This window comes from Phocoena sinus, chromosome 11 (assembly GCF_008692025.1).
Source record: "Phocoena sinus isolate mPhoSin1 chromosome 11, mPhoSin1.pri, whole genome shotgun sequence".
NCBI lineage: Eukaryota > Metazoa > Chordata > Mammalia > Artiodactyla > Phocoenidae > Phocoena > Phocoena sinus.
Window position 1 is genome coordinate 6,872,129 of NC_045773.1, and position 27,781 is coordinate 6,899,909.

A 27,781-nucleotide genomic window follows, 5' to 3' on the forward strand; every position below is an offset into this window, starting at 1 on the left:
GTGAAGTAGGATGGTTTTGGATCTCATTGCTTTTGAGAAATAAAATATAATAATAATCTCTGTACTTTGAGAAGTTAATGAATTCCTTCCAAATATTTATTTAATAAATGACATCCAGTCACCTTAATTAGATACACTTCTTATTTTAGAGAAATTTAATGGGTGAAATAACCATGGTTTTCAAATTATTAAAGCTAAAAAAGATAATGGATAGAAAAATATGAATTCTTTGTTTAGAAAGGAAAAAATATCATGCAAATGCCAAAAGTTTGGTTAAGTGTGGAAAACACACTCTCTATAAATCCAAGAGACAGAAAAAGTCCCTAACATACCTTACTATCCACAACTCTGTCAAGCCACTTCAGTTGATTGATGATGAGTCGAGGCATGTTGAGTCCATCACTGTTCACGCTGAATGTTAGGATGGATGAGAAGTCAGGAAAGTAGCCTTTCTGACTTACACAGCAGCAAGCATTAATACTGCATATAACATTTCAGCCATTCAGTTAACATTTACTAAACACTTACCATGCGTTGCACACTGTGCTAAACACACAGGTAATACAAAAAAAAGCATGAGACATATGCTTATGTATGAGAAAGATGTCTGGAGGAAGACGCACTAAACTGTTAGTGGCTATATCTGGGGAGGGTTTAGAGAGGGGAAGAAAAGTCTGGAGACTTTTAAAATATATGAACAATTAAAAAAAATAAACGTAACAAACTTTAACAAATTGAGTAAGATAAACTGTTTTTAAAGGTAAACAATGGGGACTTCCCTGGTGGTGCAGTGGTCAAGAATCTGCCTGCCAATGCAGGGGACACGGGTTCGAGCCCTGGCTCGGGAAGGTCCCACATGCCGCAAAGCAACTAAGCCCGTGTGCCACAACTACTGAGCCTGCGCTCTAGAGCCCGCGAGCCACAACTACTGAGCGCGTGTGCCTAGAGCCCGTGCTCTGCAGCAACAGAAGCCACCACCATGAGAAGCCCACGCACCGCAACAAAGAGTAGCCCCTGTTCGCGGCAACTAGAGAACGCCTGCGCACAAGGCCCAAAGCAGCCAAAATAAATTTTAAAAATAAATTAAAGTTTAAAACTAAATAAATAAATTAAATAAGAGGTTAAAAACTAATTACATCAATTTGATAAAGTACCAAAAAATGCAAGTAATTTTTACCACTATGGAAACAGAAGATTTTCAGATTTAGACTATGTCAAAGTACTGAAAACCATTTATGGATGCAGAGAAGTTGGCTCAGTATTAGTATTATCATTAATATAGCAATACTTATTAATAATCATTAATTATTATCATTAATATAATAAACTATTATAAATAACTTTCTAGTACTATTTCCCCTAAAATGACAGTCTCTGCCTTCTTCCCAGCCTCCTATATCTAACTTTTGGACCACCTCCAGCTCCTCTTCTTGACAGCATTCTCAGTCTTTGTTTACTATAGACAAATTTAACTGCTAAAAAAGACTTAGCCAGGACACAAAGCATAGTGCATGCCATTCAGGCAAATCATAAATTTCTAAAGATAAATCTTCAAGTTTACTGTTGTTACATACAAGACCCAGAAGCAGCACATATTAAAAAGGAGGAAATAAAAATTACCTAAATCCTCTCTCCCAGAGAGGTCCACCATTGATATACAAGCATATATGTATCTATGTAAATGTGTATGTATGTACCTTTAACAAAATACTGAGTGGAACTGTAAATACTGATTTGTAGCCTGTTTTTTCAATTAATGCATGGTATTAAATAATCCTCTTTATAATTTTTAATGTCCACATGATATTCCATTATGTGGATATACCTAATTTACTTAACCTATCTCCTATAGTTGAATATCTCAGTTTACAATTTTTGTTACTTTAAACAGTAATATTATTCATTACTGTTTTCATTCATAGGTATTGCCTTAGGATAAATTTGGAGACATGGCTGAACATTAAAGGGTATGCAAAATCTTAGGTTTTGATACACACAACCTACTGCCCTTCAGAGTAATTACACTGCTTTATATGTTTACCAGTGATATATGAGCAGCCTGTTCATCGCACTCAACAAGGGAGATCCTTTGCGAGGGAAAAAAATTCTATTTATTGTTTGAAATTGTTGTATTTGATTATTAATGAACTTGAGCATTAAAAAAAAGTGTTTAATGCTCTCATATTTCTTCTCTGTGAATTGTCTGTTCATGACCTTTATGTACTTATCTGTTAGGCTGTTCTTTTTTTCTCTTAGTTATTTTTTTATTATTACTATTTTTAAGTAAATTTATTCATTTTTATTTTTGGCTGCATTGGGTCTTCGTTGCTGCATGCAGGCTTTCTCTAGTTACGGTGAGCGGGGGCTACTCTTCATTGCAGTGTGCGGGCTTATCATTGCAGTGGCTTCTCTTGTTGCGGAGCATGGGCTCTAGGTGCGCGGGCTTCAGTAGTTGTGGTACGTGGGCTCAGTAATTGTGGCTGGCGGGCTCTAGAGTGCAGGCCCAGTAGTTGTGGCCCATGGGCTTAGTTGCTCTGTGGCATGTGGGATCTTCTCGGACCAGGGCTTGAACCCGCATTCCCTGCATTGGCAGGCAGATTCTTAACCACTGCGCCACCAGGGAAGTCCCTTAGTTATTTTTTAAAGTAAAAAAGAAAAAAAAAAAAGAAAAGTAAAAAAAAATTTTTTGGGGGGCCACACCACGCAGCTTGCAGGATCTTAGTTCCCCCGATCAAGGATCAAACCCAGGCCCCGAGAGAGTGAAAGCCCGGAATCCTAACCACTGGACCGCCAGGAAATTACCTTAAAGTAAATTTTTAAAAATGGTAGCTCATATGCAGTATAAAATTGAAAAGGTAAAGAACAGTATTCAGAGAATATATATCTCCAGCCAAGTGGCTCCACTCCTGGGAGACAACCACTATTACCAGTTTAGTGTGTATCCTAGGAATACATGGACATATAAATAGATGAAATTTCAAAGAAAGTCACCCCAGTAAAACTTCAGTAGTCATTTAAGAATCTGGAGGCATAATAAATATGATCTTCAGACATACCAATGATGCTTCAGGGCAACCTTTTCAGAGAGAGACCTAAGTACACCAGGGTACTTTGAGCATTCCAGAGTAACTCCACTTACTTTTTGAAAATAAATTCTGGCAACTTTTCAAATAAGATTTTGATAATGGCAGGCTAAAAAAGAAGACATAGGGAGTTAGGAGATTGTCTCAAAATGTACAACAGAAATGTATAATTAGCTGTATTCTCTCCAATAAGAGTTCTTGGAGGAAAAACCCTGCCTAATTGAAATCCTCATTATAAGAATGTCCACCTGGTGGGAATGTAAATTGATACAGCCAATATAGAGAACAGTATGGAGGTTCCTTAAAAAACTAAAAATAGAACTACCATATGACCCAGCAATCCCATTACTGGGTATACATCCTGAGAAAACCATAATTCAAGAAGAGTCATGTACCACAATGTTCACGGCAGCAGTATTTACAATAGCCAGGACATGGAAACAACCTAAATGTCCACTGACAGAGGAGTGGATAAAGAAGATGCAGCACATATATACAATGGAATATTAATGAGGCACAAAAAGAAACAAAATTGAGTTATTTGTAGTGAGGTGGATGGACCTAGAGTCTTTCATTCATAGTGAAGTCAGTCAGAAAAACAAATACTGTATTCTAACACATATATATGGAATCTAAAAAAATATATATATGGTTCTAATGTACCTAGTGGCAGGACAGGAATAAAGACACAGATGTAGAGAATGTATGTGAGGACACGGGGAGGGGGAAGGGTAAGCTGGGACGAAGTGAGAGAGTGGCATGTAGTTATATTACAACCAAATGTAAAATAGTGGGAAGCAGCTGCATAGCACAGGGAGATCAGCTAGGTGCTTTGTGACCACCTAGAGGGTTGGGATAGAGAAGAGTGGGAGGGAGACGCAAGAGGGAGGGGATATGGGGATATATATACACATATAGCTGATTCACTTTGTTATACAGCAGAAACTAACACAACATTGTAAAGCAATTATACTCCAATAAAGATTTAAAAACAAAAAAGTATGTCCACATGAATGCTGCCTATATTTTGAATATAACCTGTTGGAATACAAAGATTTATCAATAATCTGTCCTCTGAAAAATTACAAAATGACTAGCAAGGCAACATTAAAATAACCAGATAATCAAAAACATTATTAATTATGATGACAACTGTTAACCCATGAAATGCAGGGCTTAACAGATTATCAAATAGTTTGCAAGAAAAGATTTCTCTTTGGAGGAACAAGAGAGCTCTGAGATTTAAGCTAACTAAATTATATTCAAGATTTCCAATGAAAAGGAATTAAGATCAACAGTGCAAGAGAAGAAAAGAGGAAAAATGAAGGACAGGGTGGGAGGGAGACTTTTCATTGTATATACATTTCTATAATTTGAGATGTTTAAAACATCTCACTGATTGTCTAATCAATAAATTAAGAGAGAAAGGAGGAAAAGGGAAAGATCTAGTTAATAAGCAAATACGAAGCTAAATGGGAGATGATGCAGATGTGAATATGGCAGATATACAAGGTACTCAGAACACACAGGATGAAGTTTTACAAAACAGGAATCTGAGGCCGCCAGGATAAATGAGGCTTCAAGATGTATTGGGTTTATCAGCTCAGTCCAAAGACACAGATATTGCCCTACAAGATTCATGTCAGCAACAGGGCTGTGGTAACCTGTTGCAAACCCAAACTCTCCCATTAACCCTGCTCTGCCCTGTGCTCCAGCCACTTACACTTGGGCATGCACCACAAATCACATCCATTAAATGTCCACAGAAAAAGTGGCACAGTCTCACCTGTAATATGTCAATCCCCAGAAGCAATTTAATGAGGCTCTTACAGTAAGATGTGCCTATGCTGTAAAAAAAAAAAAAAAAAAAAAGGAGAGATTGGTTTTCTATTTTGATTTTCTTTTAATGTTTTTATTATCCTTTCTCTGTAAAATTGGTTAACTATGTAATTTTTAAGGAGAAACTATCCTGTTAGATAAGAAATACAGAACATGAGAAGATAGCTTTTAAGTCACAGACAAGTGGAGTTGAAACTGTATCAACACAGGTGAGACACATTCTAGAAAACATTCTGGTTCTTAGTCTTGTTATCATAAACTTAATAATTTAAAGGTTAGGTTAAAACTTTGAGGAAAAGAGAGCTATAAATCAAAAGTAAAATTCCAAAAAATTGCATTCTGCCCCAACCCCACCTCCCAATCCAGTTAAGTGTAACAGACTAAATTTCAGCAACAGTCCAGTGCTTTGTCTCCACACCTGGCTTCCTCATCCTGCAGATGTTCACATGACAAAAGGCAGTTCCTGAAACTGTTTTGGTCCTCAATGTAAGACTCCAGGCCACTAACGAATTCTTCTACTATCTTAGTGACATTAAAAAAAAAAAAAAAAAAAAAAAAGAGTAAGATTATTCGACTTTATGCTAGTGTCTTTAAACTCCCAATTCCAGAGTACTGCTGGCAAAAACAAAAATACTAAGGAGAAAATACATACTGCGGGATAAGAAGGATGTTTCCTCAGAGTCTGAAAGAGCTTCCTTTGGAAAATGATTTGATCCACAGCTATGAGAAAAGAAGACTAGTTGGTCCCCAGTGTCTTTAACACTTCCTACCAGAGTTTTACTTTCCTAAGACCTAGGTTCCTGTCTGATGAAACCAATAAAGATATTTCCAACCTAATTTCAGAGCCAACTCTTATAAACCCACTGCAAAACAGAATTAGCTTTTATAAAGGATAGCTACTAAGTATTCTTAAAAAATAAAAAAAGCCAAAACCTTAGCCGGATGCCCGCAAAGTAGGGCTTATATGGTTTTATACATTTTCTTCTGAAATTATTCTGACACAGATCTAATTGCTCTCTAGGTATTAATTTATTTTTTCACAAGAAAACATAAAGTAATACTAGTACATAACATTCTTGCTTAAAAAAAAAAAAGGATTAGACATACCTTACTTAATATGCATTAATCAGTACCAAAGAGAATAACAACATTCTCTAAAAAGCAATTTCAGTTTCATCCTTATCTCAAGACAGATGGTGTTCCCATTTCTAATCTTCATTGCCTCTCTAGAAAATCCATGATTCAGTTCTGAGCCCATTCACTATACCCAGACAAAAGATTTTGATTAAAATATTACCTAGTTGATTCTGACTCTCTCCTGTTTTAAGAGTAATTCCTGATGTCTTAAGAAGCTTTACAAAGACACTGTTATTTTCTTCAACTTCATTACGAACATGAAATTTCTTTGTCTTTTTGGAAAGTGGCTGTTTCCTGGCTTCTGAAAGTAGACAAAATTTTCAAGAATGTGACAAATAGTAAAGCAAAGGTTAAAATGTAAACCCTGGAACAATAACCCTAAGAGGAAGGTTGATGGGTTCCTGAAGAACTATACTGGAACTGATGCTGCTGTGCACTTTTCTCTCTAACAAGTGTCAGCAATAGTGGCTCACAAACAAACAAATAGAACAATCAACAAATTGAATTATTTTCACTTACTGAGTTTTCATTTGAAGAATTCAAAATGTGCCACCTCTAACAAGAATGACCAGAGAAATGTTTTCCAGCCAAATTCTAAAGCAGTCAGGGTGTCTCATGTGGTCTACAAACCACTGTGTTGGAATCACTGGGAAGCTTACTAAAAGCATGTTCTTAGGTCATGTCCCAGAGCTACAGAATCAAAATTTCAGGGACGGAGCATGGGAATCTGAATTATTAATATGCTCTCCAGGTAAAAATCCTGACGCACACCAAAGTTTGAGAACCAACGATCAGGATATAGAGGTAGAAAGAATGCAGTAGGTTCTCCTACATCATATCTTTGAGTACAAAGCCCAGACTGATTTCATCCCAAGGCTTTCAATCCATAAGAAATAATAAAAAATAAGCAAACAAAAACAAAAAGGTGGGCTTCCCTGGTGGCGCAGTGGTTGAGAGTCCGCCTGCCGATGCAGGGGACACGGGTTCGTGCCCCGGTCCGGGAGGATCCCACGTGCCACGGAGCGGCTAGGCCCGTGAGTCATGGCCGCTGAGCCTGTGCGTCTGGAGCCTCTGCTCCGCAACGCGAGAGGCCACAACAGTGAGAGGCCGGCATACCACAAAAAAAAATAATAATAAAAAATAAAAAGGAGTATTTGCAATTTTAGAGAATTTAACATTTAATTAAAAAAAAAACCAAAAAGGTACCTGAAATTAAGTATGATTATCTACTCTTCTCCCTTAATGAAGCAACGTTAGAATTGTCTTAATAGAGTGGATGAGTGTGATGAATGAAAGACTATCAACCTCTTCTCATTGGAACTCTTAGGGCTTCTGTCAACTGCATTCTCACATGGACAGCTTCTGTACTCTTTCTTTGCCTCTGGTGTGCTTGCTTTGATGATACTTTTCTTTTATACATCGCCATCATAGCATTTATCTAGATCATCATTTTTAAGGCAGGAAAGAGGACCATAAGATTTTTAAAGGTAAGGGACTTCCATGGCGGTCCAGTGGTTAAGATTCTGCCTCCCCATGCAGGAGACGCGGGTTCGATCCCTGGTCAGAGAACTAAGATCCCACATGCCAAAAGGCAACTAAGCCCATCCACTGCAACTACTAAGCCCACATGCCACAACTAGAGAGAAGCCCTCACACAACAGAGGAGGATCCTACATGTTGCAACGAAGATCCTGTGTACCAAAACTAAGACCCAATGCGGCCAAAAATTAAAAATAATAATAATAAATAAATATTTTTTAAAAAGTGGTGGGAAGTGGGGGAGCTTGTTTAAAATACAACCCAATCCAGAGATCCTTTAAAAACAATAAAAATAAAAAATAAAGGGTATAGACTATGTCATATCTTTGTGTCCCAGCACCTAAAGGATGTACCATAGTTAAGCTCTTATGTATGTAGATTCCTCCTACGTATGTGGAGACTGAAACTCACAGACTATGGGCATGCCCAAAGTCATACATGCAATTAGAGGCAGAAATTTCATTCCAAATCTCCTGATGCTAGATTCTGTGTGCCCCATCCATTAAGCCTTGGTGACTCCAGCACTTGAAAATAGGAACTTTATAACCCTTTTAGTGCTTCACACATTTGCTACAGGAAATAAAGCAACAAATGACTAGACACTTACTAGAGGCATCTTCTGTCAGGTTCTCTTTATCCTCAGATGTTGGGAGTCTTCTTTTGGAAACCATTTTGACCAAAGCCTTTTTCAGTTAAATTGCAAATCAGAGAACAGAAATTACCTGTTAGAAGCTAAATTCTGAGAAGTTAAAGCTATTAGCTCAAAGAAAACTATCCAAAACCAAAGACTTTGCAAAATGCTATCTAAATCCAGGTGCTGAGAAAATTTCAACTCCTCTATCTGCTCAAAACTCCCTTGTTTTCAAGACTTGTTTACCTAGTTGCCTCTTTAGCCACACCGTTTCCCTCTTGCTGAAAGATAAAACCCACAGTTCTCTGACATTTAAGATCCTTCATCATCTAGCCACAATCTACTGCTCCTTTAACTCATTAACCCAATACTATATGCTAGGGACTGTGCTAGGTGCTGGGGTTACAACTGTGAACCAAATACAATCCCTGTCCTCAGGGAGTTTACTATATAGTACCAAGTAGTCCTGATGTAGTTATAAAAGAAAAGTGCAGGGCTTCCTTGGTGGTGCAGTGGTTGAGAGTCCGCCTGCCGATGCAGGGGACACGGGTTCGTGCCCCGGTCCAGGAAGAGCCCACATGCCGCGGAGCGCCTAGGCCCGTGAGCCATGGCTGCTGAGCCTGCGCGTCCGGAGCCTGTGCTCTGCAGCGGGAGAGGCCACAACAGTGAGAGGCCCTCGTACCGCAAAAAAAAAAAAAAAAAAAAAAAAAAAAAAAAGTGCAGGGTGCTATGAGGAAATCTAGTCTAGTTGGCGGTGATGAAGAAAAGCAGGGACAATTTCTCAGGGATAATCTCTTTGAGAAAGTGATTTTTTTTTTTTTTTTTTTTTGCGGTACGCGGGCCTCTCACCGTTGTGGCCTCTCCCGTTGCGGAGCACAGGCTCCGCACGCGCAGGCTCAGCGGCCATGGCTCACGGGCCCAGCCACTCCGCGGCACGTATGTGGGATCTTCCGGGACCGGGGCACAAACCCACGTCCCCTGCATCGGCAGGCGGACCCTCAACCACTGCGCCACCAGGGAAGCCCTGAGAAAGTGATTTTTAAGCAGAGACCTGAGGGTTAAAATAAGAGTTAGCCAGTAGAAGAGGTATGAGAAGAGTGGTCCAGGCAGAGAAAAACTCAACACTGAAACAGGGAGAATGTAGTGAGAAATGAGCCTCCAGAGGTAGGGGAGGGCCTGAACCACAGGGAGTTCTATTTTGTAAGCTAGAACCTTCCTGGTTTCAGTGCTTTTGCATAAGATGTTGTTTTCACCTGAAATGCTCTTATCCGCCTGGAAATTACTCCTCCTCCTTAAAGACTCAGTCAAATGTCATCTTCCTCCTATCCCCAAGGGAGATTACTACTCCAGCTTCCCTGCTCCAGAGTATATGTAGGAGCCCTTACAATGCACTAGGCTGTGGGGCTCCTTGAGAGCATGAACCCAGTGTCCTTTATTTCAGGTATACCTAGTGCCCAGCACGGTACCTGGCATAAAAAAAATTTCCGAGAATATTCGCTAAATGAGAATGGCTGGCAGGCAGGTAAATACTAACAACTAATAAAAACTATTTTAAGTGCTTTACATTTGATACTTCATTTATTCCTCACAAAACCTTTTGAGGTAGCTACCATTATTCTCACATTCAGTGGCAGAGCTGGGATTCCAATTTAGCAATCCGGCTCCAGGATCTGCCTCTTAACTACCACCTACACTTTCTCTTGATTATAATAGTCCCTTCCAATAATATTTACCATTTACTATGTACCAAGAGTCATGCTAAGCGTTTTCTTTATCCGTTGCCTCGTTTACTACTTATAACCATTACCGGCCATTCTGTCGATGGAAAAACTAAGGCAAGTCAGGGCCTCCTGACTTCAGGGCACACGCCCGTAACACGTGCTAACCGGTCCCGCTTCCAAAGAAGCCTGAAAGCCGGGAAGACCGGACGGGCTGCCCGGACCAGGTCCTCCGGGGAGGGGGCAGGGGTCAAGTCCTTCCTCACTTCGTCATTTTAGCGACGCAAGGAGGTACCTGGGAAGATCATCCCACGACAAGACAGTTGAGGAAGCTGAGGTTCGGGGCGCGGAGCCCCAGAAGGAAAGGCCGGGCTCTGCCGGGGCCTAGAGACCGGGCCGCAGAGACGCCGGGCCTCTCGAGGACACAGCCGCTGCCCAACTCACCCGCCGAGAAGCCGTTGTTGCCCCTCCTTTTCGACTTTCCCGCGCGGCACAACGTCACACTGACGCCGCCGAAGCGCGCCTCGCCGTGACGTCAAACTTCCGCGCCGGAAGCCGGCGGCCGCGCGGCCCGACGGGGGGCAGGGCGCAAGGGCAGAGGCTGAAGTGGGGTTCCGGCCTCGCCCGGCTGAGGGGCGTGAGAAGGCCCAGAGGCGAGCTCGACGAGCAGACCTGCGCCCCGGTGAAGATCGACCCGGCTGCAGCTGGCCGGGAGCCGGCTCTCTGTGAAGATGGCGGGGCCGGAGCTGCTGCTCGACTCCAACATCCGCCTCTGGGTGGTCCTGCCTATCGTTATCATCACCTTCTTCGTGGGCATGATTCGCCACTACGTTTCCATCCTGCTGCAGAGCGACAAAAAGCTCACCCAGGAACAAGTCTCCGACAGGTCAGCTCCCTCCCCTCTCCGACGATCTCACTCTCTCGTGACCTTGGGCAAGAAAGTGCCGGGGTTATGTCAGTTTGCCCGGGTTCACATCGCGCCCCCGCTAGCTGACTGTCCTTGGTTGAGTTACCCCTGTGTTTCACTTTCTTCATCTGCAAAAGGACGATGATACCAGGTCATGCCTCATAGAGCAGGCGTGGGGATTAAATTTTAGGTGATGTCTGTAAAACATTTCTCTAGATACAGTATAAGTTTCCATAAGCCTGAATGATCACAAAATGGGACATTTGGTTTCATAAATTAAGTTCTACTGCCTCAAAAGTTACTAAAATTTTTCTAAAATGTGTTAAGCCAAAAATGAAAAACACACAAATAAAAAAATATTAGACCACATTTGGGAATAGAATGTATGTAAAAAGTTGTTCTCAAGATTGAAGAATACACTGACTCTTTGGAAAGGAAAAAAAACAAAAACTAGAGTTTTATTTTAAGAAAATGTTTTTCAGTTGCAAATTACCACTGCAAAACAGAAACTTTCCCTTTATAACCAGTACAAGGACTTATTTTTAGATATTAATGGAAACGAAAATGCAAAATTTAGAATTTCTTGTAGAATTTGCGGGCCTTAGAGAAACTGAGTGTTTAGAACGTATAGGATAATTTAAGTTTGCCTTGCTTCAGGGTTTAAATGCCTCAAGGTCACGATTCTCAACCCCACGTCTGCAAAATTGCTCAGCAGTATAGAGACCTAGCCGAATTTCTGTTCAGCCTGTGGAAGTCCTGAATTATCTATAGTGAACAAGGTTTTCTTGACGACCAACCATGTGCCCTGCACTGTGCTGTATGCTCTGGGGTACAAAATATGACAAGGTCAAGATCCTACTCTCAGGGAGTTTCAGTCCAAGTGATAAAACATGCACAAGGAAAATAGGAGATACCATTAACTTAGTGCTTAGGATATGCCAGTACAGTGGTAATCACTTTAAATGACATAATATATGGGAAGAATTCAGCTTAAAGTCCTTCAGTATTTCCTTTTTGCTCTTTAAAAAAAAATGTGGTAAAACACACGTAACATAAAATTTTCCATTTCAACTGTTTTTAAGTATACAATTCAGTGGCAAAGTACATTCACATTGTTGTGCAACTGTCACCACCGTCCACTTCCAGAATATTTTCCTCATCCCTAACAGAAACTCTGAGCCTATTAAATAATGACTCATTTCCTTCTCCCTCAGCCCCTGGGACCCACCGTTCTACTTTCTATCTCTAGGTACTTCCTATAAGTGGAATCGTACAGTATTTGTCCCTTTGTGTCTGGCTCATTTCATTTAGTATAATGTGTTCATGGTTCATCCATGTTGTTGCAAATGAGGGGTTTCCTTCTTTTTCGTGGCTGAATAATATTCCTCTGTGTGTGTGTCTATATGTATATCATGTTGTCTTTATCCTTTCAAGGTTGTTTCTATATCTGGGCTATTGTGATTCATACTGCAATGAACATGGGGATGCAAATATATATATATATTTTTTTTTAATGTGATTCTATTCTATTTTTAATTTTTTGTGGAACCTCCACACTATTTTCCATAAAGGTTGTACCAGTTTACATTCCCACCAGCAGGGGTTTCCTTCCTCCCGCTTTTGCTTTTAAGATAAAGACTAAAATACAGTGGAACCCTTAAAAAGAAAGGAACATGTTACATGGTACAACATAGATAAACCTTAAGGACATTAAGCTAAGTAAAAGAAACCAGACCCAAAAAGACAGTATCTGTATGATTCCACTTATGTGAAGTATCTAAAATAGTCAAATTCACAGAAAATATTGATAGAATGGTGGTTACCAGGAGCTGGGAGAGGGGGAATGGGGGAGTTACTGTGCAATGGGAAGAGTTTCAGGTTTGCAGGATGAAAAAGTTCTGGAGATCTATTTCACAACAATGTGAATATACTTAACACTACTGAACTGTGCGCTTACATGTGGTAAAGATGGTAAATTTTGTTACATGTTTTTCACCACAATTTTTTTAAAAAGCATTGAGACTCACATGGCCTTGCATAGTCTGGCTCTTGCCAACCTCTCAAGCCTTGTCTCACCACATTTCTGTAGTCTCCTTCTTCCAGCCATATGGCCTTTTCAGGTCCTCGGAGACAGTGCTTACTCCTCCCTCACAGCTGTTCCCTCCAGCACGTGGCCAAGGTAATCTCTACTCATCCTTAAGATTTCAACGTCATCATACTGCCTCAGCAAAGCTTTCTCCAAGACCTCGACTTACTAGACTCAGTCACATCCCCCATTCATCTCTCCTTCCTAGGACATAACAGATGAATTTCACATTTATTCCTGTGGTTATCTGATTAATGTTTTTCTCCCCCACTAAACTTTAATTTTCTGGAGATACTTGCTTTTTGATCACTGTTGTTCATGTCACCTAACATGGCACTCAGAAGCTCAAGAAGTATTTCTTCAATGAGAATAAATCTGTTATTATACACAATATGAATGGAGGCGTAGGGAATTTAAATGACTCACCCAAGATCACATAATTAACAAGTGGCAGAGCAGAGACTTCAACCCATCTGTCTAACATCAGAGCTTAAATTCTTACCCATTATTGGAGACCCAGTGCTGCTTATACTGTCAGTGGTAAAGGACCAATTGTTTTGGTTTTTCAATTTCCAGTTTATCTCAGACTGGTGCTTTTGTAAAATTTTTTTTTTTTTTTTTTTTTTTTTTTTTTTTTTTGTGGTACGCGGGCCTCTCACTGCTGTGGCCTCTCGCGTTGCGGAGCACAGGCTCCGGACGCGCAGGCTCAGCGGCCATGGCTCACGGGCCCAGCCGCTCCGCGGCATATGGGATCCTCCCGGACCGGGGCACGAACCCGTGTCCCCTGCGTCGGCAGGCGGACTCTCAACCACTGCGCCACCAGGGAAGCCCTGTAAAATTTTTTGATCACATATTTGGATGTTGTGACAATGTCAGTTTACTATAAAGGTTTCTAAACCCTCACTCTCAGTGACTTTTCTTACCTCGTCACAGACCAGTGTTGGTACACAGGCCACATTGTGAATAGCTTTATTTATGTATTTATTTAAAAGATGTCTTTATTTATTTTTTTAATTTATTTTTGGCTGCATTAGGTCTTCGTTGCTGCGCATGGACTTTCTCTAGTTGTGGCGAGTGGGGGCTACTCTTCGTTGCAGTGCGTGAGCTTCTCATCGCAATGGCTTCTTTTCTTGCGAAGCATGGGCTCTAGGTGCACGGGGTTCAGTAGTTGTGATGCGTGGGCTCAGTAGTTGTGGCTCATGGCCTCTAGAGCGCAGGCTTAGTAGTTGTGGCGCATGGGCTTAGTTGCTCCGTGGCATGTGGGATCTTCCCGGACCAGGGCTTGAACCCGTGTCCCCTTCATTGGCAGGCAGATTCTTAACCACTGTGCCACCAGAGAAGTCAGACTCACAGACATAGAAAACTCACAGACATAGAAAACAAACTTATGGTTACCGAAGGGCACCAGGAGGCGGGGAGGAACAAATTATGACTATGGGATTAACAGATACAAACTACCGTACCTAAAATAGATAAGCAACAAGGATTTACTGTATAACACAGGGAATTATATCTAATATCTTGTAATAACCTATAATGGAAAATAATAAGCAAAAAAAAACCTGAATCACTATGCTGTATACCTGAAACTAATGCAATATTGTAAATCAACTACAATTAAAAAAAGAGTTCTAGGGCTTCCCTGGTGGCGCAGTGGTTGAGAGTCCGCCTGCCAATGCAGGGGACATGGGTTCGTGCCCCCATCCGGGAAGATCCCACATGCTGCAGAGCGGCTGGGCCCGTGAGCAATGGCCACTGAGCCTGCACGTCTGGAGACTGTGCTCCGCAACGGGAGAGGCCACAACAGTGAGAGGCCCGCGTACTGCAAAAAAAAAAAAAAAGAAGTTCTATGGAGAAGGTAGGATTTGAAAAGGGTGTTGGGGCATGATGAGGTAGGATTGGTGAGGGAGGGGGCGCTAGAGCAATCTCAGCACATGGAGAAGCTAGAATATGCATAAGGTGACCGTACCGGCTAAGCGTACCAGCTGACTGCTTAGGGCAGGTGGGCTACACTGTGGAGTAGACAGAAAACCAAGAACAGTTTTCTTGTGTTCATTTCTGTATACAGTTTTTTTCACTTTTCAAGAAGGATTTCCATTAACTTAAGGAGGTTTTTTATTCCCCTCATTAAAACAACCTTTGAAAATCTAGGAAAAAATTAGCATTTTTATCTCTTCTGTGTGATGTTTGTATCTTAGCACTGCCTACTTGTGGCATTACACTTTGTTATCTATAATGATCAATTATGTTCAAGTATCAGATAATTTCATTTATTAATTCAATAAGTATTTATTGAAAGCTTACTAACACCCTGAATCCTGAGTACAATTTCTTTTTGTTTTCTGTGAGGTAACAACCCTGTCAAGTCTTGTACTCACTTCTCTATCGGGTTTAAAAACTTTCTTCGTTTATCCTCACCCTTCCTCCCTCCTCCTGGCCCCAGGTCTTCTGAGTATCATCCAACTGCTACTCTTTTCACTCAGAGAAAGTTCCTTCTTAGCTCATTATAAAGTAAGAAAAAGCTGAGCGTAATGTCCCAAATGTGCCTTCCTCAGAAATCTTTGTTCAGGAACAGTCACTTTTGAAAATGCTCTTTTGGAAAGCTCATTGTTGGGTTAAATATGTTCTACTGGTTTTAAGGACACTATTTTGAAAAGTTTCCGCACAGAGCTATTGCCAGATAGGCCCTGTCGTGTTTAAATAGGTGTTCTACTTTTTTCTCTCATTTTCTTCTAGTGTTTCGCTTTTAAAAATCTCATTGTCTTGGTTGTATTTTTCAGTCAAGTCCTAATTCGAAGCAGAGTCCTCAGGGAAAATGGAAAATACATTCCCAAACAGGTACTCATAAATGAGTAAAAGCTCCATGATTCACTGTTGAGGGCAGTAGATATCTGAATGTTTTATAAGGGGACTCTTGGGGGAAAGCTGAAGGCGGGCAAGTCAGTAATTAAGCTGTGTCCTGGTGGTGTTTGCTGTCATTGTGACCTTGCCCTTCTTGGGAAATTGTTTTTAAATGTGACTCAGCTAAAGTGTCAGGTCGGCTGCCAAGTAGGCTACCAGCTCTGAGTGTAACAGCATATTCCAATGGCCTTCTGACTAAACCTTGGGGGAATAATTTGACAATGTGCTATGTCACAGTTTTAAGACTTAAAAAGTTCTTTTTTCTACTAGTCTTTCCTGACACGAAAATATTACTTCAACAACCCAGAGGATGGATTTTTCAAAAAAACTAAAAGAAAGGTTGTTCCTCCTTCTCCTATGACTGGTATGTTTATTCCCTTCTCTCATCTTTAAGGAAGACTTTTAACATTATTGGGGGGATGGGCAAGGAGGATGTCATTTTATTTGAAATTTAAATTTTACAAGACAGTAATCTAAGGGACGTTAGGGATCATCGGATACAGGAATCTACAGAAGTGGGGTTCCCTTTTTCCAATAAATCTTCAGGGAACCCCAGTGTATAAAGTGGATTAAAAAAAGAGCTCTCAGGGCTTCCCTGGTGGCGCAGTGGTTGAGAGCCCCAGTCCAGGAAGATCCCACATGTCGCGGAGCGGCTAGGCCCATGAGCCATGGCTGCTGAGCCTGCGCGTCCAGAGCCTGTGCTCCACAACGGGAGAGACCCGCGTACCACAAAAAAAAAAAAAAAAAAAAAGAGCTCTCAGCTGAGGTGGTGGGGACTAGAGCCATCGTCCCTGGGTCTCTCCCCTTTGCTGTTCCTCAGGACCCGGGGCTCTGAGAAGCACAGCTGGAAAGCATTCCAGTCCCGGGTCCCATCCAGTGCCTGGATCCTACTGCTGACAGATGACCTCCAGATTCTGCCTGACTGTTCCCTAGACCATCCATTTCTTTGTCAGACATGATTGCTTGGCCCGTCCTACAGTTTTTCCTCTAACAGATTTCTTACTTTCTCTGATCCCAGTCATGTGAAAAATACAACATCTTTAAGGTAAAACAAAATAACTTATTATTCAGTGTTGCCTATCCACTCATTTCAGTACCTATTTCTTTAGGTGAGATAACCAGTTATTTTAAACCTAGACAGAAGATACTGGAATTGATTTTAATAAGTCTTTTAGAAAACCTACAAGAAAAAAAAGACCAGTAAGTATATGAAAAGATACTTGACATCACTAAAATCAGTGGAATGCAAATTAAAACAAGACGTCGTTTTTAGCCCATTAAACTGGCAAAGATTGAAGAGCTTGACCAAAACTGCTATTGTCAAGGTCATGGGATGTTAGGCCCTCTCACTGTTGTTGAAAGTCAGTTTTAAATGGTCAAATCCCTTGGCCCAGAAATTCTTCTAAGAGTTTCTCTTACAGAAACAGTTAAAATAAACATGCAGATTTATGTACAAGGAAGTTGTTGGTGACACTGTTTACTGGCCAAAAAACCAAACAAACAAACAAAAAACAATCTATAGGCCTACCCAGAAGTGATGAGTGACCACACGGTGGACTCCCATGCAGACATTAAAAATAATGAGAGATATTATACCAATGTGGAAACACCATTCACAATATGTTAACTTTTTAAAATTAAGAAGCAGAATAGGGACTTCCCTGGTGGCGCACTTCTTGGGAATCCACCTGCCAGTGCAGGGGACACGGGTTCGAGCCCTGGTCCAGGAAGATCCCACATGCCGTGGAGCAACTAGGCCCATGTGCCGCATCTACTGAGCCTGTGCTTTACAGCCCACGAGCCACAGCTACTGAGCACGTGTTCCACAACTACTGAAGCCCGTGCGCCTAGAGCCCATGCTTTGCAACAAGAGAAGCCACTGCAATGAGAAGCATGCACACCGCAACGAAGAGTAGCTCCCACTCGCCACAAGTAGAGAAAGCCTGAGGGCAGCAACGAAGACCCAATGCAGCCAAAAATAAATAATAAATTAATTAATTAAGTAAAAAAAAAAAAAAAAAAAGAATCTGCCTGCCAATGCAGGGGACACGGGTTCGAGCCCTGGTCCGGGAAGATCCCACATGCCATAGAGCAACTAAGCCCGTGCGCCGCAACTACTGAGCCTGCACTCTAGAGCCCGCGAGCCACAACTACTGCCCATGTGCCACAACTACTGAAGCCCGCGCACCTAGAGCCTGTGCTCCACAACTAGAGAAGCCACTGCAATGAGAAGCCCACGCACCACAACAAAGAGTAGCCCCCACTTGCCACAACTAGAGAAAGCCCGCGCGCAGCAACGAAGACCCAACATGGTCAAAAAACAAAACAAACAAAAAAAGTAGCAGAATAGTAAGCATAGTAGCCCTTTATATGTATATATATATATATAGAGAGAGAGAGAGAGAGAGAGAGAAACTATTGTGTGTATATTCATGTATAATTGCATATGTATGTTTTTATAGATATATAAAGATGGAAGGAGATAAAACAAACAGCTAAAAATGTTCAGAGAGTAGGCTCAGAGGAACTGTCTCCATGCTGTGTTTCTATGTCGTTTGAATTTTTTACAATGAGCTTGTATTACTTTTAATTATCAAATAAATTTAAAACTTACAAAAATAGGAGTAAGTCCCTGCCAACAGTGGTAACAGGTATTGGTTTCTTGTGTTTTTCTTAGATCCCACTATGCTCACAGACATGATGAAGGGCAATGTCACAAATGTCCTCCCTATGATTCTTATTGGTGGATGGATCAACATGACATTTTCAGGCTTTGTCACAAGTAAGTTACAGACCCAGAAGACTTCAGGTTTACTTCATCTGTGATCCTTTCCCATGACCCTATTCAGAAATCCAAGGGCTGCTGAGACACTACTATCATGGGTCCTATGTTCTCTAGTGGAAACTGATAAGTCTTTGAACAAAAAAATTTAATATGATCTGATTTTATGGCTCTTATCCCAAAATGATCATAAGTTCATGATGTGGTTGCTTTTTTACTAATAGGGACTCAAACAAGTGGCTTGCTAGTTTATATCCGAAACTAGTTTGGTATTCTAGTGAGTAGGGAAAGGGAAGCCTATTTCTGTCTTCACTTCATTTTCTAGGTGTTGGGGTGAGTTGTTGGTCAACTTGTTTGTAAGCTGCTTTGATTTAAATGAACTAGGTTTCTCAGTAATGTAGTTCTTTGTGTGTATGTATTCCACTTTGGGCTTAACAGATCAGTGCAAGTTTCTTTTCCAGATTTTGGGACACAGCTCAGTTTGAGCCCCTGCTTCTTAAGCACTAGAGAAGCTGGTGTTGTTCAAGGAACTAGAGCAGAGTGACATTTGACTGTTAATTCTTCAGGAGGTGACACACATCTCCTTGTGGAAATCATTTTCTAAACACTTTATGGTACAGATTTCCCACCTCCTCAGGGAAAGAATATGTGCATCACACTTAAACTGTTCTACAAAGGAAGCTGGGAGTGATTCTGAATTTTTTCTTTCTTCTCTGCAGCCAAGGTCCCATTTCCACTGACCCTCCGTTTTAAGCCTATGCTACAGCAAGGAATTGAACTACTCACATTAGATGCCTCCTGGTAAGGACTTTCTTCTATTTAATAAAAACACCAACCAAAATCTAAAACAGGGATCTCTTGAATAGGATTTCCAGTTTGCCTGCTTCACTGGAACGGGTTTTTGGAGTTTTTCTCATTGAAACTCCACTCAATGCCACAGGTGGATTATGGCAACTTTTACATGAGTCTTGCAAAAGGAGAGAATGTATCAGCCTCTTTAATTAATTAATTTTATTTTTGGCTGCGTTGAGTCTTCGTTGCTGCACACGGGCTTTCTCTAGTTGTGGCGAGCGGGGGCTACTCTTCATTGCAGTGCGCGGCCTTCTCATTGCGATGGCTTCTCTTGTTACGGAGCACGGGCTCTAGGTGCGCAGGCTTCCGTAGTTGTGGCACATGGGCTCAGTAGCTGTGGCTTGCGGGCTCTAGAGGACAGGCTCAGTAGTTGTGATACATGGGCTCCATTGCTCCGCGGCATGTGGGATCTTCCTGGACCAGGGCTCAAACCCGTGTCCCCTGCATTGGCAGGCAGATTCTTAACCACTGCACCACCAGGGAAGCCCTGTATCTGCCTCTTTTTCCCTAGCATCGTGGGGCTTAGGAGTCCAAGAGCAGATGTGTCCACCCCAAGAAATTTAAAAGATAAAGCCAGGAACTCTGGCCAAGGCAGACTTTTTAGCAATACATACCCTGGAGCTTATAGAAGTGGATGTTGGTATTCTTTTTTCCAAAATACATTACTGCTAATAACAACATTAATCCTTTTCATTGGTACCAGTCACTGTTCTAAGGATTTTCCATATATTATTTTATAATACATGGAAACCCTATGAATTGGAGACATTGAGATTTGACCACAAACCTGTCCAAATCCAACACTCGTGTCTTACCATTCTGTTTTTTATAGCCAGAGTAATAAAACCCAAAATCTAAGAGCTCTTAGAACACTGCTACAGCCTCTGGAATGCAGCAGTGCTTCTTCATGTGGTCTCTCCAGATTATTTTGTCTATGGCTTCCCAAAGACTAGCATCTAAAGGAAGCCAAACAGTAGGAGGAGGAGGCGAATGGGAAACGGGTAACCAGTGCTGATCTTGATTCACTCCCCGGTTGGAGCAGAGCAGTCTCTGGTTTTTTGGGAGGGACAGGATAGACCCGGTGCTGGGAGAGTCTTGGCTATGCACCCTTCCCCCAGAGGAGAAAAGCTATACTTAATATGAGTAGCATGACTCTATTAAACCTTGACCTTCCAGTCTCATGTGGGCTAAACAAAAACTTCATGGGCTGGAGAAAAGCTTTTTTGTCTTTTCTCAGCATCTGACATACTCGCATGGACAAAGGAGCCTAGAACCGGATATAAACTAGCTTACCAACCTGCAACATTATGTACAGATAGGTGTGACCCAAGTATTGGAATGAAGTGTGGGTTCTTTCCATCTCTGTATCATTTCTTATACTCTTTAGTTTTTATTATATGCGAGCATATTAACTTTATTGGGGTAAGGTGGGAAACCTAAGCTAAGGAGAGCTTCGATGATAATAGTTCAAAACTTGGAATGGCTTTCCCAGTTGCTACAGTCTTCAGTATGAAGCCCACCAACACTCGTGATTCCTTCTAGAGAATGGAATTCAGGACAGGAGGCCTCTTTCTATTTATATTTTATGTACTTAAGTATTGTTTACATTTATTATATATAACAAGTGTGTGTTGTTTTTATGATTACAAATAATAAATGGTTTGAAAATCCATTATGTATGAAGGAAAAATTAAATTAAACAAAGCTTGCATTCCCTGATAAAATGAAGCACACCAGTTGTGAGTTCAGTTCCTGCTACTGAATGCCAAAGAATTTATCACAGAGCCGGAAGGAGCAGTTTGCCTCCATATATTACCTTATTCTGTCCTCATGGCAGCTCCGTGAAGTGAGTGGAGGAATTGAGATTTGACCCCAAAGTCTGTCCAAATCCAGTGCTCAGCTTTTCGCATGCAGAGAGCTATAACTATTTGTAACGTGGCCTTCACAACTTGTGTTTCTTCTTTGGTTGTGCTTTGGATGACTACAGCCTGCCCCAGGTGATCCCTTTACCTACTCTGAACAACTCTGGTTGGTAGAAAAGTGTGTGAACTACATTAATTCTGAAATAACTTACCTACATTGTTTCACTTTTGCTTCCTAGGGTGAGTTCTGCATCCTGGTATTTCCTCAATGTCTTTGGGCTTCGAAGCATTTACTCTCTGATTTTGGGCCAAGATAATGGTAAGAAGCAAATACTTCAGTAGATGAGTCAGTCATGCCAGGGCCAGAATGATCACGTAGGCTGTGCTGTTTGTGAGCACAGCCAGATACAGTGCTTCATTCCTTAAACGCATTCATAAGTTTCTGAGGTATTCTGAGTCTTAAAAACCCCAGGGTCAGACTGAAGACCTGAATTCTCCTTGGTAATCATGGGGACAGTATTTAGTTGCCCAGAGTCTGATGCCCTCCTGTGAGGGATCCAGCACCAGCAATACAAGCCTGTAAACCTGAAGCTGAAAGAAGGCCGGGTTTGATCAGTTTACTCATTGCCTAGAGTTCCTGCTGGTATCAATCCTGGCTCTCTTACTTAATAGCTGGGACCTTGGGCAAGTTACTTACCCACTCCAATCCTCTGTTTGCCTATCTTAATAATTGACTTCTGGGTTTGTTGTTAGGAGTAGATGAGGTAGATACATAAAGTACTTAGTGAAGTACCTGGCATGTAGGAGTTGCTCAGTAACTGATGGCTGTTGTTAGTGTTACTTAAATTTGAAATAAAGTTTAGCACTTCCTTTAGTTATCTTCCGTCTCCTGCTATTATCATGTCCATTTTTCAGAAGAGGTAAAGTGCTTTCACATAGTGCGTGACAGGGCCAGTGAACTGGCCCACTAGGGCCACTACCAAGCATCTGTAAGTGCTGTGTAAGGACCATCCTTCTCCGAGGGTCCTGGGTGCTTTCTGCGCCCTGGCACTCATGCGGATGTGTCTTACGCTGCAGCTGCTGACCAATCACGGATGATGCAGGAACAGATGACTGGAGCAGCCATGGCCATGCCTGCAGACACCAACAAAGCTTTTAAGGTACACTCACTTCTCCTCCGAGCTTCACTGAAGCTCGGAAAGGTGTTACCAGAGTTACCTTTAAAGATGAATTTCCTGGGCTTCCCTGGTGGTGCAGTGGTTGAGAGTCCACCTGCCAATGCAGGGGACACGGGTTTGTGCCCGGTCTGGAAAGATCCCACATGCCGCGGAGCGGCTGGGCCTGTGAGCCATGGCCGCTGAGCCTGCGTGTCCAGAGCCTGTGCTCCGCAACGGGAGAGACCACAACAGTGAGAGGCCTGCGTACTGTAAAAAAAAAAAAAAAAAAAAAAAAAAATTTCTTGAAGTGAGTGTAGTATGTATGGTTCCATCCTTTAAATTTAGCAAAAATGTATTTCCATTTACATGTCTCTTATTCCAGAGACAGAATCATCTGTTAAGTAAATTAGAGATTCTTGGTACTTTTACTGGTTTTTAAATGCTCACCCTATTTAATCCACACTGTAAATAGAGTTATAAAAACAGCCCAATCAGAGGTACCAGCTAAACATTTGGAATATTTTGAACTTTTTTGGACCATGATATAAATTTCATTCAGTAAAATCTAAATTGGGAATTCCTTGGCGGTCCAGTGATTAGAACTCCGTGCTCTGACTGCTGAGGGCCTGGGCTCAGTCCCTGGCCAAGGAACTAACATCCCACAGGCCACACGGCACAGCCAAAAAAAAAAAAAAAAAAATCTAAATTACTTACAGCCTTTCATGAAATGATTCTGGAATTTGTAAAATCCAATATAATTTTTGTACAGCAAACTCTCACTAATTTTTCATGATAAAAACTAGAAATAGAGGAGAATTTGCTCATCCTGATGCAAGATATCTATGAAAGACCCACAGCTAACATCCATACTCATACTGAAAGCTTTTCCCCTAGGGTTAGGAACAAGACAAGGATGTCCACTCTCACCACTTCTATTCAACATTGTACTAGATGTTCTAGCCTGGACAGTTAGGCAAGAAAAAGAAAGAAAAGGCATCTAGATTAGAAAGGAAGAAGTAAAACTATCTTTGTTTGCAAATAACATGGTCTCGTATATAGAATATCATAAGGAATCCACAAAAAAACTATTACACGTAATAAGTTCAGCAAGGTTTTAGGATACAAGATCAATATTCAGAAAGCAGTCGTTGTTCTACACACTGGTAATAAAGAATCTGAAAAATTGAAATTAAGAAAACAGTTCCAAACCATAATGGAAAAGAATGTAAAAAAATAATGTCTATATGCGTATAACTGATTCACTTTTCTGTATAGCAGAGATTGGTACGACATCTGTAAATCAACTATACTTCAAATAAAAAAAAATTTTTAAAACCCAATTCCACTTACAATAGTATCAAAAAGAATAAAATAAGAAGAAATTTAAAACACACAAGACTTGTACACTGTTAATTGTAAAATACTGCTGAAAGAAACTAAAGAAGACCTAAATAAATGGAAATATATCCATGTACATATTATCTTGACTTAATATTATCAAGATGGCAATAGCCCTAGATCTGTTGATCTACAGATTCAACATAATCCCTATCAAAATTGCACCAACCTTTCTTGCAGAAATTGGCAGTCTGATCCAGAAGTTCATATGGAGATGAAAGGGCCCCAGAACAGGCAAAACAATGTTGAATAATAACAACGTTGGAAGACACACACTTCCTGATCTGAAAACCTACTTCTGAGCTACAGTAATCAAGACTGTGTGGGATTGGCATATGGACAGACATCCAGATCAACAGAATAGAATTGAGAGTTCAGAAATAAATCCATACATTTAGATCAAATGATTTTTGACAAAGGTGCCAAGACAATTCAGTGGGGGAGAAAAGATTCTTATTGCTTACTGGGTACAGAGTTTCTGTTTCAGGGGATGAAAAGTTTGGAAATAGATAGTGGTGATGGTTGCACAGCATTGTGAACCTAATAAATGCCACTAAATTGTATACTTAACAGTGGCTAAAAGTGGCAAATTTTGTATTGTATATATATTTTAACACAATAAAAAAAATTTTTTTTGAATAAAAGTTTTTAAATGGGTCAAAGACTTAAAGAACTAAAATTATAAAGCTCTTAAAAGAAAACGTAGGTGTAAATGTTTGTGACCTTGGATTAGGCAGTGGTTTCTTAGATATGACATCAAAAGCATTAGCAGCAAAAGGAAAAATAGATAAGTGGAACTTTGTCAAAATGAAGACTGTGGGCTTCCCTGGTGGCACAGTGGTTGAGAGTCCACCTGCCGATGCAGGGGACACAGGTTCGTGCCCTGGTCTGGGAAGATCCTACGTGCTGCAGAGCGGCTAGGCCCATGAGCCATGGCCACTGAGCCTGCAGAGGCTGTGCTCTGCTACGTGAGAGGCCACAACAGTGAGAGGCCCACGTACTGCAAAAAAAAGAAAAAAGAAAAAAAACCACAATGAGATACAAAGATGGATAATGAGCGTTGACAAAGATGCAAAGAAACTGGAACCCTCATACCTGCTGGATTGTGCAGCCACTTCGGAACACAGTTTTTAGCCTTTCCTCAAAGAGTTAAACATAGTTACCATATATGACCCAGCAGTTCTACTCTTAGCTAAGTACCCAAGAGAACTGAAAACACATATTCACACAAAAACTTAGTACAAGAATGTTCAGGGACTTCCCGGATGGTGCAGTGGTTAAGAATCCGCCTGCCAATGCAGGGGACAAGGGTTTGATCCCTGGTCTGGGAAGATCCCACATGCTGCGGAGCAACCAAGCCCATGAGCCACAACTACTGAGCCTGTGCTCTAGAGCCCTCAAGCCACAACTACTGAAGCCCACATGCCTAGAGCCCGTGCTCCGCAGCAAGAGAAGCAACTGCAATGAGAAGCCCACGCACTGCAAGGAAGAGGAGCCCCCACTCGCAACTACAGAAAGCCCGCGCAGCAACGAAGTCCCAACAAAGCCAAAAAAAAAAAAAAAAAGATACAGAAAGTAAAGTAGTAGTTGCCAGGGTTTGAGGGAGGGGATAGTGGGGAGTGTTTGCTGTTTGGTATGGAGTTGTTTTTGCGGTGACGAAAGTGTTCTGGAATTAGGTAGTGATGATGGTTGCACATCTTTGTGAATTTACTACAAACCACTAAACTGCACACGTTAGAGGGGTGAACTTGACGGCCTGAATTATGTATTTAAAACCCACACCCATGAGCTAGCATTTGTATTGCACATGAAGTTTCACACAACCTTTTTTAGAAACCTACTAAAGGCGAAAGTAGTCAGCATTAATAGAATACTTGAGAAATGTAATTAGTTGCCAGCGCCAATGACTTTGAACAAATCCTTTCTTTCTTAGCCTAGTCTCCTAGCCTGTAACTTGGGGGCGGGGGTGGGTAAGGGGAGAGCAGCACCTACCTCATAGGATTGAGTGAGCTTCACATGTCCATAGCTGAACCCAGCTCCTGGCCCAAGCAGGTCAGCGCTGCTCTTATAACAGCCCTTCTCTCCCTGCCCCCACGTTCTCTTCCTCTGCAGACAGAGTGGGAAGCTTTGGAGCTGACGGATCACCAGTGGGCACTAGATGATGTCGAAGAGGAGCTCATGGCCAAAGACCTCCACTTCGAAGGCATGTTCAAAAAGGAATTACAGACCTCTATTTTTTGAAGACCAAGCGGGGGTCAGCTGTGTCAGGAACTCGGAGTAGCGCTTAACCTTGTAACTTTTGTTTGAGCTGGAGCCTCTCGGAATAAAAAGGGGGATGCGTGAGCTGGCGGGTGTGCAGCAAGGATTGTTCTTGTCTGAGCTGGGTTCCCCTTTATGTCTGAAACCAGAAGAGACATGAGGAGTGTGTGCTGCGTGACTTGCCCAGAAACAACTAGTTTTGAAATATTTAAAATTTTCCTTTTGGTGACTCTAGTAATAAAAGTAAGAGAGGGGGGAAACTCAAGCTAGTGATGATATATAAAACTTAGCAAAAATTCAGGAATTTCAGAAAAAGTATTGTCGATTAAACCTAATTATTATGTACAGTCACTCTGACTTCTAAACCATAGTAAACTCCTGTTTTCTTGGGATCCAAACACCCCGCGTTTTACCTTTAATTTTTTGTTAGTATTTTTATAACTTCCCTTACACAAATAATACATTTTCATTACCGAAAATTTAGGACCAATGGATGAGCAAAATGAAACTCTCTGTGTTGTTCATTTTGCACCTGCAGAATGACATGAAGAGCCAATATGTTATTCAAACAAACTTATTCAAACAAACTCTTTTCAGAGTGAATACCCAGGGCCAGGACAGACTTAGCAAACCTTCTCTCTGTCTTAATACTGTCCAGTGAAAATTGGTGACCCTGAGACACTGCCAGATTCTCAAGTGCCTTTGGGATCCTCAAAGACTTCAACGGTTAAGTAATGCAAGGTCTTGATCTGGAGTTCAGAATATATCAAATCCGTTGACAAATCAGTGGTGCTGTACTGTATATGGCTACTCAGTTGAACGAAAGACCCCACGTCCGAGTTATTCTGGATGAGAGAGAGCTTACATATGGTTGTAAGAAGGGAGAGAGGAAAACAAATTTTTAAAATTAAAAAAAAAAAAAAAAAAAAAGGAGAGAGGGTGATTGCTGGCAGACACATAGGTAAGGGTTGCCCAGGAATAATTCTGCCTGGATTAACTGTCCCAGGGAAGTGGCAGAGGGCCATTTCTGTACCAAGAGGTGAATGTAATTTACATGCTGAACGCTGTAATCAAAAACAAACAACTCAACTCTACAAATTAAACCATTCTGTTTTCTTTCCTTTGCCTGTAAAAATGTTGCCTCTGTGGGTCACTAAGAGCCTTCTGCCAGCAGTTATGAGTGTCTATCATGGACCAGTGCTGGAGAGTCTAAGATGGAAAAAGATGTAACTCTTGCCCTCAGGAACTCATAAGAGAGACACATAAGAAATTGGTGGCTCTTAATCGTTCACTGGGTCACAGGACCTCTTGGAGACTCTGATGGAAGTTCTGACCCTCCCCTCCTGAGTAACACACATGGGCACAGACACACAGACCTCTCGGGTAACCCCAGGAGCATTAATAGACCTTCCAAAGCCTATTCATAGTGACCCACTGACCCAAGGTAAGAAATGCTAATATTTAAAAGAGCTGCTAAAATAAAATATTAAAGGAGCAAGGGTTCCGAGGAGAGCTAACCTTTGACCTGGGCCTTGAAAGAGTTCTGCAGTGTAGAAGGGCATCCCAAGCAAAGGGAACAGAACCAGCAAAGACCTTCAGATTAAAATGTCTACAATTCACTGCTCCCTGA

The 27,781-nt window shown here is 41.4% G+C and overlaps 2 protein-coding genes across 14 annotated transcripts in view; one reads left to right on the plus strand and one right to left on the minus strand.

Annotated features, from left to right (window-relative positions):
* FANCD2 (FA complementation group D2) overlaps positions 1-13,543 on the minus strand; it is a 60,330-nt gene extending 46,787 nt beyond the window's left edge. For 5 of the 11 annotated variants that reach the window (XM_032647996.1, XM_032647990.1, XM_032647994.1 and 2 more), the window contains exons 1-8: positions 10,243-10,400; positions 8,206-8,281; positions 6,220-6,360; positions 5,575-5,642; positions 5,341-5,444; positions 4,870-4,930; positions 3,140-3,192; positions 333-411 (exon numbers count right to left, since the gene is read on the minus strand). In XM_032647996.1, the coding sequence (XP_032503887.1) occupies positions 333-411; positions 3,140-3,192; positions 4,870-4,930; positions 5,341-5,444; positions 5,575-5,642; positions 6,220-6,360; positions 8,206-8,269 (570 nt within the window). In that variant the 5' untranslated portion in view covers positions 8,270-8,281; positions 10,243-10,400. Of the gene's footprint in view, positions 1-332; positions 412-3,139; positions 3,193-4,869; positions 4,931-5,340; positions 5,445-5,574; positions 5,643-6,219; positions 6,361-8,205; positions 8,282-9,078; positions 9,281-10,242 lie in introns of all 11 variants that reach the window. The other 6 variants (XM_032647987.1, XM_032647989.1, XM_032647993.1 and 3 more) reach the window with 6 other exon arrangements.
* Positions 10,482-27,271, plus strand: EMC3 (ER membrane protein complex subunit 3). Of its 3 annotated transcripts, none has more exons than XM_032648001.1 (8): positions 10,482-10,833; positions 15,721-15,778; positions 16,112-16,205; positions 18,519-18,623; positions 19,343-19,424; positions 21,577-21,656; positions 22,415-22,497; positions 26,005-27,271. In XM_032648001.1, the coding sequence occupies exons 1-8, from the start codon at positions 10,679-10,681 to the stop codon at positions 26,131-26,133; spliced, it is 786 nt and encodes a 261-aa protein (XP_032503892.1). In that variant the 5' UTR covers positions 10,482-10,678; the 3' UTR covers positions 26,134-27,271. The 3 variants fall into 3 exon arrangements, with proteins under 3 accessions (XP_032503892.1, XP_032503893.1, XP_032503891.1); XM_032648002.1 differs by lacking the exon at positions 26,005-27,271 and adding an exon at positions 24,073-24,531 and having other exon boundaries at positions 10,505-10,833; XM_032648000.1 differs by lacking the exon at positions 26,005-27,271 and having other exon boundaries at positions 10,512-10,833; positions 22,415-22,760.
* Positions 27,272-27,781: the final 510 nt, after the last annotated feature.